The sequence below is a fragment of the Nematostella vectensis genome, chromosome 5, assembly GCF_932526225.1.
Source record: "Nematostella vectensis chromosome 5, jaNemVect1.1, whole genome shotgun sequence".
Lineage (NCBI taxonomy): Eukaryota > Metazoa > Cnidaria > Anthozoa > Actiniaria > Edwardsiidae > Nematostella > Nematostella vectensis.
The window spans coordinates 15,352,353-15,367,404 of NC_064038.1; the positions used below are offsets into that span (position 1 = coordinate 15,352,353).

At 38.1% G+C, this 15,052-nt stretch overlaps 1 protein-coding gene across 3 annotated transcripts; it reads right to left on the reverse strand.

Moving 5' to 3' along the window:
* Window positions 1–5,998: 5,998 nt before the first annotated feature.
* LOC116609749 lies at window positions 5,999–11,692 on the reverse strand. 3 transcript variants are annotated; one of them, XM_048728231.1, is made up of 6 exons: window positions 8,782–8,841; window positions 8,583–8,649; window positions 8,361–8,453; window positions 8,167–8,247; window positions 7,662–7,798; window positions 5,999–6,058 (listed from the first exon to the last, which is right to left on the reverse strand). In XM_048728231.1, exons 2-6 carry the CDS (start codon window positions 8,617–8,619, stop codon window positions 6,029–6,031), a joined length of 378 nt encoding a protein of 125 aa, XP_048584188.1. In that variant the 5' UTR covers window positions 8,620–8,649; window positions 8,782–8,841; the 3' UTR covers window positions 5,999–6,028. The 3 variants fall into 3 exon arrangements, 2 of the variants coding, with proteins under 2 accessions (XP_048584188.1, XP_048584187.1); XM_048728230.1 differs by lacking the exon at window positions 5,999–6,058 and having other exon boundaries at window positions 6,881–7,798; XR_007308226.1 differs by lacking the exons at window positions 5,999–6,058; window positions 8,583–8,649; window positions 8,782–8,841 and adding an exon at window positions 11,218–11,692 and having other exon boundaries at window positions 7,344–7,805.
* Window positions 11,693–15,052: the final 3,360 nt, after the last annotated feature.

A 15,052-nucleotide genomic window follows, 5' to 3' on the forward strand; every position in this document is an offset into this window, starting at 1 on the left:
ACGTTCGCATACTCTCCCTTTTTTTAATATTGATGTAAAGGCTTCTACTAGGGCTTTCCCCGTTTTCGATTTTAAAGGCTCCACCCAGGCAAAGTTTGATAAGATATCTATTACCGAAAGTAAATATTTATATCCTCTGTTCACCCGACTTAAACTATCGAGAATGATTAAATCACTGTTCATCCATACCGTTGACAAACACAACATTTCTACGAAATCTCTTTCTAGCTTTTCTGTGAAGGGTATAGCCAGGTTGTTGTTGTAAAAATGCTAGAACTTCTTTACGGGATATCCTATGTTTTTTAGCAGCTCTGTATAATTTCTCTACACCACCCAAAGCCGAGGGATGATTCACACCATAATACAGTTTCTTAAGTGTCCGTTGTTTTTCTACTTTCTTTTTCACAATTTTCTTTTTTAGAGGCATCTCTATAGTTGATGTTCACTCTGCTTTCACAATAGACAACAAAACACCGAATTTTCTGACAGATGTCACTCAAAGAGAAACTTGGAAGAGATCCAGTAGACATGCAAGAGCCCATCGTTGACTTTCAAATGACAAGACATGTAGTGGTCTAGGATTTTTAAATCCTAGATACTTAAAAGTATCTGCCAAATCATCCACGAAGCTCTAGGGTAGTGTGATTCATAAGTGTTGATGAGGGAACAATGGAACTTATATTGGATTTCCCGAGGCTCCCTACCACCACCCATATAGGCGTACAAACTCTAAAGTCTCCCGTAATTCATTGGTTTAAGATGTTTCACTATTTCCTCCCAATTCGAATGGGTAGACGGTTAAAATGAAGATCATGCAAGCAACAACGTGCACAGTGTCTCACTAGAAAAAATTATAATCCACTCATGTCTAAAGCTTGAGAAGAAATGACAGACGCAAAGGTATTTTGGTTTATAAGGATTTTATTTTCAAAAATATCGTAAAACTATGGATACAATTGATGTTCTTGTTATATAACTATATACAATAGTTTTCCTGTTTACACTATACATGGGTATTAAGAGTCTGTACAATGGAAATCTACCCTTCTTACATTTGATATCCGTAAGGATATGTTACATACCCATGTGCCACCCTCTTATCATAAACTAAACGATAGCGTTTGCGCATGCTGTCAGTGCGTATCGTGTTAGTTTTCCCATCCCTCTTAATGAAATACGGAGTAATAGATGGGTTCACCGTCAGGATTACACACTCGTTACAAATGGTCTGGAAATTCAGTTGTTGCGATCCCCTATAGTTAAGGGTAAAACCTCGCACTTTGCAAACTGTCTTCCCATTATTGGTCCGGTAACCGTAATTCTTCGGACCCCCAGAAACAAAGGTGGTAATGTAATCGCTCTCATCTAACTCCTTGGTTAAATCCCCAAGATAATCTCCTCTAGGAGGATGCCAGTCCCCGGGGCTTGCTACTATATATGATACTGTCAGTATCGAAGTACAAAACTCTCTCCTGGAGAGACTCGAGAACGGAATATAGTTTGAGTCTAGCGATTGCCGTGGTGAAGCTAGCGATAACCACGTTTGTATTACACGCCGATTCCTCGAGACCCTCCCCATGTGCATAGTGCACCTCTTCGCTCTCATCATTAATCATTTGCACGTTTTTTTACTTCAGTTGACTTACAGCCTAAGAGTTGAAAAAAAACGCTGACATTCCGTTACTAGTTCTACTTTAGTTAGATTATTCCGCTGTCCGAATTTTCCCCAGAAAGAATTCAACATCAGTTTCGCAAGTGAACGAAGGCCCGGGTTCTTTACAATTTGATTGCGTTTCAACTTTATATCTTCTTTTTCCTCGTACTCACGAATATAACGCTATTTATCGCTTTCTGTCTCACACCAAGCAGGCCAACCGCTTTTTCCTCGTACTCACGAATATAACGCTCTTTATCGCTTTCTGTCTCACACCAAGCAGGCCAACCGCTAGCCTGTTGCTTGAGCTTCAAAAATGTATTTAAATATCCTGTAAACAAGTTAGAAGATCTCTTCTCATAGTTCCACACCTCACTCATTCTCTTTATAACATAGTCGAGTTGACATGCTTTTTCTAATTCTATAGAGCACCATGTCCCGGATAGCATACGCTTAGCATTAATATGATTGCAAGGAGACTGTTGAAGAGTCTCTGCGCAGGTACGGCATAAAGGAAACATAAGTTTGCCCTGGGCACGATAAGGGAGAACGGGATGAAACAAGGTTCTAGGCGGGAGAATATCGCACTTGATGAGTCCAAAAAATTCCGATGGGGAAGTCTTATCTTCAAGAGTTTCTGCGGAATATATGATAGGATGATGAATAGGGTAGACCCCTGTTTTGTTTACGCTAGAATATAAACTTGTAAAACCTACGTACGATATTGTCTCCCCACTCTCTACCTCCTTAAAAAGACAAATGCTATTCGTGCGTCCACCAAAAATCTCTCGGGTCGATAGGTGTGTCAAACTTCAAACTCTCAACATACTCCCTCATCTCAGCGTTCATATCTAACTGGTCTTTAAACTCACACTCCCACATGACGAACGTAACCCCTCTTCCTAAACATCTGTACCCTACTCAAACTATCCTCTCTAAGCTCAGCCATCTTAGTACGGTTGACAGAATTCACAGCATCAGGTAAATAACAATCGGAACAACCTTGCCACAGGCAACCCATGAATTCGTAGACAACGTGACGATCCTTATCATACCCATCTACGAATTTACCCTCTACACGCTGCTCACCCCCGTTTAATGCATGTTGAATTCTACTTCCGGTTTGACGTTGAACCCAAGAAAGCCATTGAAGAGCCATTATTGAATACTTTTTACAGGGTTTGTATCCCTGTGGTGGAATTAGGCCAATAGTGTTTTCTTCTAAAAACTTCTGTCTGAAAACTCCACTACATGCCGAGGCTATCGTGATACAGTCTTTAAAAGGATCAAGATCACACGTTTTCATCATGAGCTTTTTGAACTCTAAAAAACACCTTCGGAGAATATCTACATCACTTCTACAGTATTCCACCAACTCCTTGGGAAAATCAAACACATAGTTATTCCGAACTAATTCGTCATGCCACTTCAAAAACACCTCTCTATCCTCGATACTCATGTTATCAGGATCGTAGAAATGTTTGTCAGGAAGAGGACCGCAATAACTGATTTTCCACCGTATTGAAGTGGTTTGGGAAATAGCCCTTTTTCAATTCCGTTAGACCAAATGTTTTCGGTAGAGATTTAAGAGCCATAGGCAAGAAGTTGAGAGAATCTCGAAAGATGATGTTTGATTCTGGAAGTTCCATCGACATAATCTTAGCACCGCTCAAAATCAGCTTAGGAAGTATCGTATAATTGTAAAAATACTCACAAATAAAAAAAAAACCGTCATAGCCTCGAAGATTATGAGCGATAACAATTGAATTCTCGTGGTCTGAAAGCCACTGACAAAACCTATCGACACAATCACCCCCCTTAAAAACAGTTTCCGCACCCTCCTCTGTCTGGACGATCAAGAGGTTCGTGACATGTTTACCATGATCCTGCCTCGTCTCTATATCTATGAATAGATACTCCATTTCAACCTCATCCTCGTCTTCACTATCACTCACATCGTTCTCCTCTACAGTCCCCCCGTTCCTACGCCTTCTCTCCCTTCTTTCCGCTCTCTTCCTGCGCCTATTTTCCCGCTTTCTCTCTCTGCTCTCTTCCTAGTCTCAACCTTCTGCATGTAACATAAATGCCCCTCAAGGAAAAAGTCCTTACAATTAAAAAAAAAAAACATCTCTCTGCACTTATGATCCTTGGGATCACGTTTGGTGTAAGCCAAAACTTTTTTACAAGACTTGCACCGAAAATAAGTGGAACAAATAGTGTTACCTGCCTCTCGTAACATGCATCCCCGGCAAATAATCTGTTACACCAACCACACTCACGCCACGGTTCCCCTGTAACTATACCCACACACTCACTAGAAAAGCAGCATTTACATGTTCCCTCGCAATGGTGCTTGGTAGAAGTATTATAGCCTTTCTTACACTCATAACACCAATAGCTATTCCCTAATATATAGATTTAGGCACTGCCTAAAATCGGAGCCAGCATTGAACACCTTTTGCATTGACTGATCGAAGTATTTTTGGGGATCTAGGATCCTGCTCTTTACTGATATTTATTGGACCAACCAAATGGATCCTGGCCTTATTCAATAATTTAAATTATGCAGTACATCAAAGTTAACAAACACAATTCCTGGTGTAAATATGGCTGTCAAAGTTGTCAAGAGTCTAATGGTAAATTCTTATTTCCCCACCAAAGAAGTTCCATTATGAATATTCTTATAATCAAAACAATACTCCGACAAGCTTTGCCCTTGTGCAGAATATGTCATGGATGCAACAGCATTTCAAAGATTCCAAAAAATATATTTAGACTGTTTAAATGCCATACTGTAATTTGAAGGTATCAATTTAGTGGTGATTCTCTCCTTTATTGGACTGAATATTCAGAAAAATGCCTGGAAATTAAAATCCACAAATGTATCTCCTTCAATGAATTACATATTGGTGCACCCACCCTTTACCATACAGTGGCCTTGTTGTTGTTGGCCTACTCCAAAATGAATGCAATGGAGAAAAAAACAGATTGATTTTGGAAGCAAACCCTAAAAAAATACATCTAAGACATCACTGACAGTGCTAAAATGCTAACTTTTAATTTCAAACCAAACCCTTTCATTGATCTATGTTTGGGGTAGAGAGGAAACAGCAAAGAATATCAATTGACTAAAAAAATAGTCGATGGGAGAGGAGAAATAAAGGAAATCGACTCAACTTGAAAGGTTTGGTGAAAAAAATATGAGTAATGAAAATAATTTGATTGGGCATTTATTGACATTTCCCCTTTCCCATTATCTTAACCCTTCCACCACCACAGGCCTCTAAAGAGGCCAAGCCTATGCTATCCAAGCTATGTGAACATAGCTTCAAATTCTATTATTGAAAAAGAACATGGTTGTTGCTTAGTGTTATATAGTTTAAGTATCTTGTCCTAAAAAAAACCCTTCCCCTCATAAAAGTCCCATTAATGTACATTTGTAAAGCTACATTCTGACAAGCTTTGTCCTTACAAAGAACAAGTAATGGATTAAACAGGATTCCAAAGATATTGTATAGTTTCAGACACAGTTTTAGGTGAGATGCAATACTGAAGTTTCCATGTGGTGATTTTCCATCCTCATGGGAATTAATATCTACAAATATACATCCAGTAAAGCATTATATTTTGGTGTTTTTAGAAACCCTGGATCCAACCATTCCAGTAAAATAAAACTAAACCTCTAAAATAAATGTAATGGGAAAGAGACTGACTTGGAAAGAAAATCCTAAAAAAGGATATAAGTGAAAGTACTAAATGAAAATTTCTAATTTAAAAATCAAATTTGTTCATTAATTTATTTTTTGTGTAGAGGGGAAATAGCAAATAGCATCAACTGCATAAAAATAGAAGAAGTAGGAGAAGTAAAAGGAAGAAATATGACTCTTCTTTAAATGTTTGAAAGGAAAATATAACAATAATAATTATATGATAATTATATTCAGTACTTTCCTAAAACATTCCCATTATCTTTAGGTTGATAAAAAACTGTTTTCTTTACAGATTTATTATTTAAAAGGCAAAAGCTTGTTTTTAGTTTTATATTATATAAGTATCTTGTTCTAAAAAAAACATATTGAGTGTGTACTGCTGAATTACATAGTAATGAACTAGTCATTTGATCCCCCTCCCTCATGGTCCCGTGGAAGCCAGGGGTTAATGTGGGGTTTTAGACCACTTTTTAACCAGAATATGTCAAGAGGGGTGGTGGTATTGACTGCTTTTTACTCTTAACTTGGAAACATGCTTTTAAAAAAGTCTAATCCCCCACCCTTCCCTGGGACCATGGATGTGGGGGTACCGAATGACTAGTGAATAAGAACTCCCTACTGTTCTCTTCAAGACATGGTTTTTAATTTCCATGTCTTCCAGTCTTTAGCATTCATCTTGGCCCTCAGGTAGTTCCTGGTTCATGAAAGAGTGAAAACAGTTATTTATTATATCTTTCAAAACAATCTTTTCATCAAGCAATTTATAATCTAACTAATTTTCCACAACTATTTGAAAAAAATAAACACATGAGATGCAAGATGCAGACAATAACAACAATACATATTTGACAATAGGGGTTGATTTTTTTTTATCCTCGGTAAGGAAAATTTCTCTTGTAAGTTGAAAAAGTTGCTGTATCTTCTAAGGATATGTATCTTCTTAGGACTAAGAGCACAGGATATAAAGACAAGAACGGTCTTCTTTAGCAGTATTTGACAAATGCAACACGATATTGGTTAGCCTCTATGAAATATCCCAACACAATCAATCTGCCCTGAAGAAGTCTTATTAAAGTCGAAAATTTGGCAGAGTCAAATTTTCAACACAACCAAGAATATAGATAAAACGAAGAATGTCAAAACAAAAGCTGTTATGCTCAAATAATTTGATTACTAGATTAAGTACTCGCATTCTTATAGCAAACAAAAAGGACAACAAAAGCCCAATAACTGTCATATCCTCAATAGACAATACAAATCGTCGTCCGAAACTCACCTTGCATTGTTTTTTTTCTTTTTTTTTTTTCGCTTTTTTGTTGTTGTGCTCGATTTTTAATGTGAACTGCTACTTGCTTAAATTTACTAGCTAAAACCAGATAAATCTTGGCGTGAATGAATGTTAGTAGATCTCCTCTAGTTGACTTTATCCTTAAGTCACAAAATTTGAGGCAAAATAAATAATCATCGCATAATCGACAAGAACTTTTCCCCTTGCTCCGTGCTTGTATTTAGTCGCCATTTCGGGGCCGAGTGGGGCCTGGGAGTCGCGCGGCTGACTGGCTGGCTGGCTGGCGAGTGACATCACAGGGTACCCTGCGGCCGCGCTGGCTCCGCTAAAAACGTACTAACCGCAGTAATGATAGCGAAATCATTATTGTAGTAATACAAAAAAATCTTTTTATCTCTTTTCGGGCTTTCGTACACAATTGCGTTGAAATGGTAAGCAGAGAGAACAACTATCTGATAATCTTCAATTACCCTTTGAAACATCGAAACTTCAGGTAGGCCGCACATTTTCTGCGGTACACCAGCTCGCTGATGCAAATCGCTAGCAAGAACCCCCTGAATCGCACAACCTTTCCTTATAGAATGGTATCGCTCCGACTTCTCCTGACGCGCAATATCGGTAACAATAGCCCTACTTAGACACAAGTTGTCCTTATTCATAATACGAATTACAACACCCTTCTCCTTTAAAAAAGGTTTCTAATGTTTCTTTTTACTAACGGACTTCCCCCTAATGGCATACTTATATGAATATTAATATTCATACCATCTTCTATGTTCACGCTTTCATTAGATTGTAAGACCCTCTCTACTTCGATCATGATACGATTGGCATTTAACTCCAGTCTAGGCATGAAAGGCAACGAAATTGGATAGTCTAGGGAATTACTTCGCAAAACAAAACGTCCTAAATCGTTCCCCTGCATGTTAGCAGTCATTTCACTAACTAACGTAACGAAGACACGGGATAACTGATCTAACAGAGCTAAACCCTCAGGTTGGGGTGTTACCTTAAGGTAATCGGTCGACGTTGTTTTGAATTTCTGCACACGCCAAGAAGATATTTTCTTAAGCATGTAGCAGTCTTCAGCCCTCCAAATCTCCATTCCTCTTCCTGTGTGCCTCTCAGCTAACAGACAATCTTCATCTTTATTCTGAAAAGAAAGAAAAAGAAGAATAAATACAACTGACTTAGTAATACACTAGTTCAAGGGTGAAGGGTATAAAGATAGGAAAGTGATAATACCCTGTGTATCAAAATAGTAATAATAGGGTTAGATAAAAACCTTAACATAGCATAACACGAATACTAATAACAACCTCTGCTAACTTGAAATGTACCGCGAATGCATACGTAATTATCAAAATGCCATTATCCATTAAGATGGCTTGGTATATTTTAGCTCTTATTAGAATAGGGAATTCACTGAAGTAGAACAACAAAAACATAACCTACGTTATAACTTTATCAAAATTTACGCGCGCGCCCACAAATACAACGTTATTGATATTTACCATCGTTAGATGGCTCATCCATAGCATCCCAGAATTCCTCGTCCGAGTCTCCCATATAATCGTTCTCACTCCAATCGTTGTCTAGAAAATAAAATAGCAACCCATTTCAAACAATGCAAAGGTATAAATATTTCACCTCCTATATAACCCCCGTACAAACACTATTGCTTAAATACAAATTATTAAATATTTACCGTTATTAAATGTTGATAATCCATCTAGCGTATTCCAAATCTCCTCGTCAGAGTCATTCTTAAAATAATCTTCAGGGTCACTTCCGTCGCTTTCTTCAAAAGAAAATAACAACAGAATTAAAACAGTGTAGGAATATTAGCTCTTTACATTCTCGGGGGCTCCCTCGCATTACAGACATTATACTATTGCACATTAATATCAAGTATTGTATTTATTTACACCTGTTAGAAATGATTTGTTGAAGAGAAGTAAAGTCATCCGTCGCCCTATCTAGCGAATCAGGGTTACCTTAAAATAATGAACAAGAGTAGCATTGTTATTAAAGCACATGTTTACTGGGGAGTGAGCAGACAACATAATAAACCTCTCCGTGTCCGTACGCATGCCTATTAGTGTTTTATAATGCCGCGGGACACTTACAATCCATTCTTTCCTCCATCATATGGAAATCCCTTTCTTGCGAATATTCAGCAGTAGGGACTTGTTCAAAGTTATCAGAACCCTCTAAACAGTACATAGGTAATTTAGTTTACAGCAATTGCGAGTTTAGAGGGGGTGATCTAGCATCATTGCTACGGTATTATAGATAGTATACATTTAGACAAACAGTCATAGAAACGGTGGTAGCACTTTTTTCATCATACAAAATAAAAGTAGAATTTATCTAAAAGCCCAAGCGTCGTCGTTGGTGCAGGGGTCTGGTGCGACTTCTTAGATGTCCTTGAAACCTTTTGGTTTTCCATAGCAAAGAGGTATTTACTGTGCACTGAGCTTGTCTTTGAGCGTTGAAAAGTGATGTGACTTGCTTGTATAAAGGCCTTTTTATAGACATCATCTCGCGCAAACAAGTTTTACCGGGTAGCCTTTTGAAATCACAAACCGGGCAGAGAATCAGCTCGAAGCACTAATTGAACCCCCATTTTGTTTAAAGTATTTTTGGCGGGAACTATAAGCGATAATATTAATTGCTTTTATTTCTTGAGTGTGTACAGAAAAGCCCCCAAGCCTTATCCTTCTAATGTACAAGCAGCAATATTATACGAACTCGGAGCTTGGAAACACTTTGGTAAAAAAATTGTTATGAATTAAATATTCAATTTGAGTAACTTGCGCTAAAACATAACTAATTAAATTAAGTTGAAAATGCAACGCGTATTCGCCAGAATAACGTGACAAAACCATCTAAAGAAAAAAGTAGTCGGGAAACCCTAACCTTCAATACTAGGAAAAGAAAACACAGTGAGATACTACGCAAGCTACACCTTAAATAGTAACTTCATACGCGAGTAAAAATTATCATAAGGCTTTAACTTTTAGCTACATAAGAAAAGGTGATCGAATATTTTGTTTCAACTTACAGGTGTAAATGATTTTAAATTACTGAAAATAGCTTTGCGTGCTTTTACTAGGTATCTAAAACATTAAACATTAAACATAAACCCCTATAGAAATGACTCCCAACATTATAAACACGGACAGGCATTTCAACATTTAGAACCTCTAAATGCAAAGGTATAACAGGTGATAATAGACTTAATTTTAACAGGGCGCTTTAAAGAGAACGTGACACGAAATTCTGTTTTGCTTATTTTGACAAATTGACTAGTTAGTATAGTAGCGTAATATCCCAACAATAACTTCTCCAATTTTCAATACTTGATTTAAACGGAAACCTGATTTTTGATCCTTTTAAAATAACAATTTTGGCAATTTTTTGCATGAAACCGGCGATATCCGAATATCTAATTTGCACATCACTTGTACATCAAGAGTTGTACAAGTGGGGGATAAACATTAGACATTCTCATACAAAATAGGACGCCCCCACCCAAAATACACATATAATTGATCGTGGAGCCCTAATCTTCCCCACAAAAAAGCTGAGTGTAACCTGAGCAAAGTATCCATAAGGAATCCTGCAGCAATTGGGGGGGTGGTTTTTATTAATATTTTTTATAAGCTTTTGAACACCATTTCCGCGCGAACCACCCAACTTTTCGGCAAACTTACTCCTTTTTCGATCACAATTGTGATAAAAAAAATAAGATATACGCTGTAAATAATTGCGAGACGATATTACAAGGCAAAAAGTAACGCATAGTAGGTTGAGATGCGAGGACTGAAAATTTAATCATCAATGAGTGAACGGCAAAAAAAAACTCGATTGTATTTACTTCTCTTTAAATAAATAAACAAACAAACAAACAAATGCAGTAGATGGTACTAGCATTTTAATCTCTGAATAGTTATAATGTTTTTAAAGAAAAACTGCCATCAAGATTTGGTATATGTGAAAGGGAATGCACAACAACCGCACAAATGTACATTTACTGGCAAAACAAAGCGTACGTTGCGATAAGAAAACACTCACAAGAAAACCTGCACCCTTCACCGTGCTTTTCTTGGCTCTAGAACAAATTCGAATGTTAAATTTACCCTTCCTCCTTCTCAATTGAAAGGACTGATTTTTGTCGATAATTCGACTGTTCGTTTGGTAGAGAAATATCGTTCCTTGAATGACTGAATCAAATCCTGTTGTAAATCGGCGCGGTAAAACTAACTATTTCGCTTTTTCAGTTTGTCAATTTGTTGTACTTTGAGGCTTAACAGTGAATCAGATTATTACAATTGCATGTGGTTCTTTCAACACTTTCCACCCCGTGGTGCTGTTCGAAGGTGAACTGGTATTTTTTACCAACTTTAGTGAAGTTGTTCAAACCGTCTTGGTTTTATGGCCGTTCGCATTCGCACGTGGAAGAAATCGTTTTTCTACAACTCAGTTTGCGAATAAAAATGCATTGAAATGAAGTCCAATCCAATAGAACATATTCTAATAATCAAAACATTCATCCTTACCGGTAAAAATGAAGCGTAGTGCTCAAAACAAGCCAAAATAATCCGGTTGAAATTCATTTGCTTGAATGAACCGATCCACTCGAACTGGTAAACACTCTAGAGATGTATTTTCATTCCATCCACTTCAGGTTAGAAACCCCTATCTTAGTGATAGAAAAAAGTTATTCTTGGATCCATTGCTTGAACATTGCAATAATCTTTCTTTACCAAGTCTTGAAAAGCGAGGAAATAGAGAAAATACAAAAGATATGCTCGTCCTCATCTTTACAAATCTACAATGGCAAGCGATGTGCGACTGGAACCCCATCAAGTGTGCACAACTCTTGACGTCAGCCAATCAAAAAAAAAAGTCGCCAAGACAAGACATTTTCAAAATACGATTACAACAATTCCTGTAATCAATAGGCGCAAAGGTAGTTCTAAAACCAAACATCGATAGCTATATTTTGTTATAAAAGCTTATGTATTTTTCGTGTCATGGTCTCTTTAAGCATACTAATTAGGCTAAGTTAAGAACATTTTCCCTATCCCCCGTTTAGGGCTCCAAAACCATTTATAGAAAAAAACTAACCGGAAAATCATATTCTAGAAACCTTACAAATGCAGGGAAAAGTGATAAGATAGGCTAGAAAAATAATATAAGAGTAGGACTTTTACTGAAGTATGACAATAGGTGATCAATTCTAAAAATACAGACGCCACGGACTAACTTGACTTACTAACTTGAAAATAAACTTTACAACCCAATACGCTTCTCTCTCTCTATCTCTCTTAAGATGTTAACATAAATCTATGAAAAAAAAAGACTAACCCGTGTCATAATAAATACAGATAGGCATCTCAACATTTAGAACGTTTAAGTATAGAGCTAAAAGGTTGAGGTATTTATCGTGTTGACAGCGAAGTTATCAATATTATCGGCTGTTCACTAAACGATGGAGACGATTCTCACGGCAGAACTCTCTTTCGCAAGGGATAGGGTACTGGAATAATGGATAATAAAGAAACAGACAGTGTATAAGCGAGGGTAAAATATCAATATTATAGAAGGGTAATATCATTGATACCAGCTAAAAAAAAACAGGTTTTACTCTTCCATCTCCCCATCCCCCCTAAAATTTACACGATGGACATTTCAATGGCTATTCAAGTACCCTATTGTAAAAATTGGTTTTACTAGTCTCTTCTTCGCTCTGATTGGTCGCCATTGTTCTCGATTCCTTTATATTTGAGCCACCACCCGGACGGTTCGGTTGGATCAGTAACATCCACGCAGCACACATCTCTTCCCAGTCTCCACAACAATACCCCTCCCTAACTATTGGAATATAATTTACACGATAGACATTTCAATGGCTATTCAAGTACCCTATTGTATAAACCGGTTTTACTAGTCTCTTCTTCGCTCTGATTGGTCGCCATTGTTCTCGATTCCTTTATATTTGAGCCACCACCCGGACGGTTAGGTTGGATCAGTAACACCCACGCATCACACATCTCTCCCCAGTCTCCACAACAATACCCCTCCCTAACTATTGGAATATATTAAAGTTATCTTGACTGAATACATTAACACTCAGTCCTCTAGAATATATTTAACCTAAATATAAAATGATAATGAAAAAAATGAAAATAAAAAAAAAACCCACACCCTACTCTCATGCATAGTATAAGCTCATGCATAAATTCTCCTGGTCATCCTCCCTATACTACTTGAGTTTTAAAATCGAAAATGAAAATTCTAGTCCATGTAACAATCAGTTGGCTTTTGCCTCAATTGCTTTTTTCACTTGAATCAGAAAAAATCATTAGAAAAATAAATGGAAATTCATAATTCCTTTTTTTTCATCGCGAAATTTCTATTTTTCACCTGTAGTCTTCCAAATTCTTATTTAAACAGAAACATATGAAATTAATTAAAAATCGACTATTTCGAAATAAAAATTTAGTCACTTGCGGTGACAATAAAAAAGTTTATCCCGAGTAAGGCTTTATCTTAATATACTAATAAAATTGTCTTATGCGGGCAACATCGGGCGCCGTGCCTGTTGTCTGAAGTGAGGTAATCGACACATTGATATGAATTTCTCCGGCCGCGTTTGAGTGAAAAATTAAAAACCGATCAAGGTTAATTACATTACACATGTATTCCGTCCCTTCGGCAATGTTGGGGAAGAGAAACCGCCACAGGACACATGGCAATGTGGCCATCCCACCCTGGTGCAGAGGGGGCTCGCAAATTAAGTGCGACTGCCAGAGGAAAGTACAGCCCAAGTCTGAATACCACTTCAGGCCGTCGCCCTCGCCTTCGCTAAAATGCGAATCCACTTTAAATCCACTTTAAATTTTCGGCTGCGACCCTGAAAGCAGCCCCAGACCTGAACTAAGAGGATCGTAGCCCCGTCCGTAGAGATGTACAAAACTAGGTCGCCTTAAAGGCACCAGTCTAATGTACATTTTAAACGCATCGGATTTCCATCGACCCATCATAGCCCTGATCTGCGAATCCGAATAACCCTTTTCAGACTCGTGACTCGCCACTCCAAAAGCCATGGCTACTACCGTACTTTGGCTATATGCAAAGGCAACGATTCAATTTTAAGGAAAATTGGGTCATGGATACGGGACTACAATGGGATAGAAAAAAGAGGTCCTGGTTGGAGTCCCCTCGCAGCGCAGTAATCCAGAAAAGCGCGCTCTGGGCAGTAGTTGGTCGACGGCAAACGCGCAATTGTTATCTCGAACGTCCTATTACTCGTGTCATGCTTGGAATGCGAAATCGTTATCACCAGTTTACTAATCTCTTCGCCACTTTCGTATGCCGCAAAATCTCCGAGTTAAACAGTAGTTAATATACGAGGTTTTGGTGGTCGCTTGTGGCAGTGGATGTGACGGTGGACGTGGCGGTGGGGATGTGGCAGTGGGGATGTGGTGGTGGGGATGTGGCGGTGGGGATGTGGCGGTGGGGATGTGGCAGTGGGGATGTGGCAGTGTGGATGTGGCATTGGGGATGTGGCGGTGGGGTGTGGCAGTGGGGATATGTGGCGGTGGGGATGTGGCAGTGGGGTTGTGGCGGTGCGGATTTGGCGGTATGAATGGAAAAGAATTAATGAAATGTGGCGGTGTTATTGTCGATGAGCGTAAGTGCTAAATAACGGTGAAAAAGGGTGGAATTCTAGCAGTCTTATTTAAAGAAAAGAAATGGTAGTCAAAATAAAACTTAGAAATAGTTATTAGTGTTAGCGTTAAGAGTATTTGTGATAACGTGTGGTCATGTTTTTCTTGAGAGTTAATCGCCCGCGAGTTAATTAATGAATATGGCACGCGCCAACTGGTGGTAATTGTCCTTAACTGGTAATTAATGCATACGGAACACGCGACAGATGGTTATTATAAGCTACGGTGTGATCGTGATCAGTGCCGTACATTACCATTTTTGATAATATCGATTTACCTACTTATTATGCAAATATTCAAAATGGCCGCGCGGACAGTGAAACTTAAATTTGTTTTGTTAGCGAAACGTCGCATCGCAAAAAGTGACCAAAACAGCAAAATATCCTGCTCTATACCAGGTTTGATATTAGATTGATGAGTTCCAGTATTCGAAAGTAAAATATCGTTTGGGAAACCTTTTCAAAATGAGCGCTTTTATTTGCTTATCAAATTTAATTTATTTATTCCCTTTTATAAAAAAAAAAAACTCATTGATCCTCATCTCCAAGGCTCTAGTCATCAAATCCAAGATCCCACAGGACTGCTTAAGCGAACTCCAATAAAACTGCCTAACAGAATACGCCAGTAGCAAACCACTCTGCGGCAGCTTATCGGTAAT

Bases quoted from the DNA above. Each gene is read 5' to 3' on its own strand.
- LOC116609749 (XM_048728230.1), bottom strand. From the start codon at position 8,619: ATGACTTTACTTCTCTTCAACAAATCATTTCTAACAG. The intron at 8,454-8,582 runs GTGTAAATAAAT...TTTCTTTTGAAG, and splicing joins CAACAAATCATTTCTAACAG to AAAGCGACGGAAGTGACCCT. The intron at 8,248-8,360 runs GTAAATATTTAA...TTTATTTTCTAG, and splicing joins ATTATCAACATTTAATAACG to ACAACGATTGGAGTGAGAAC.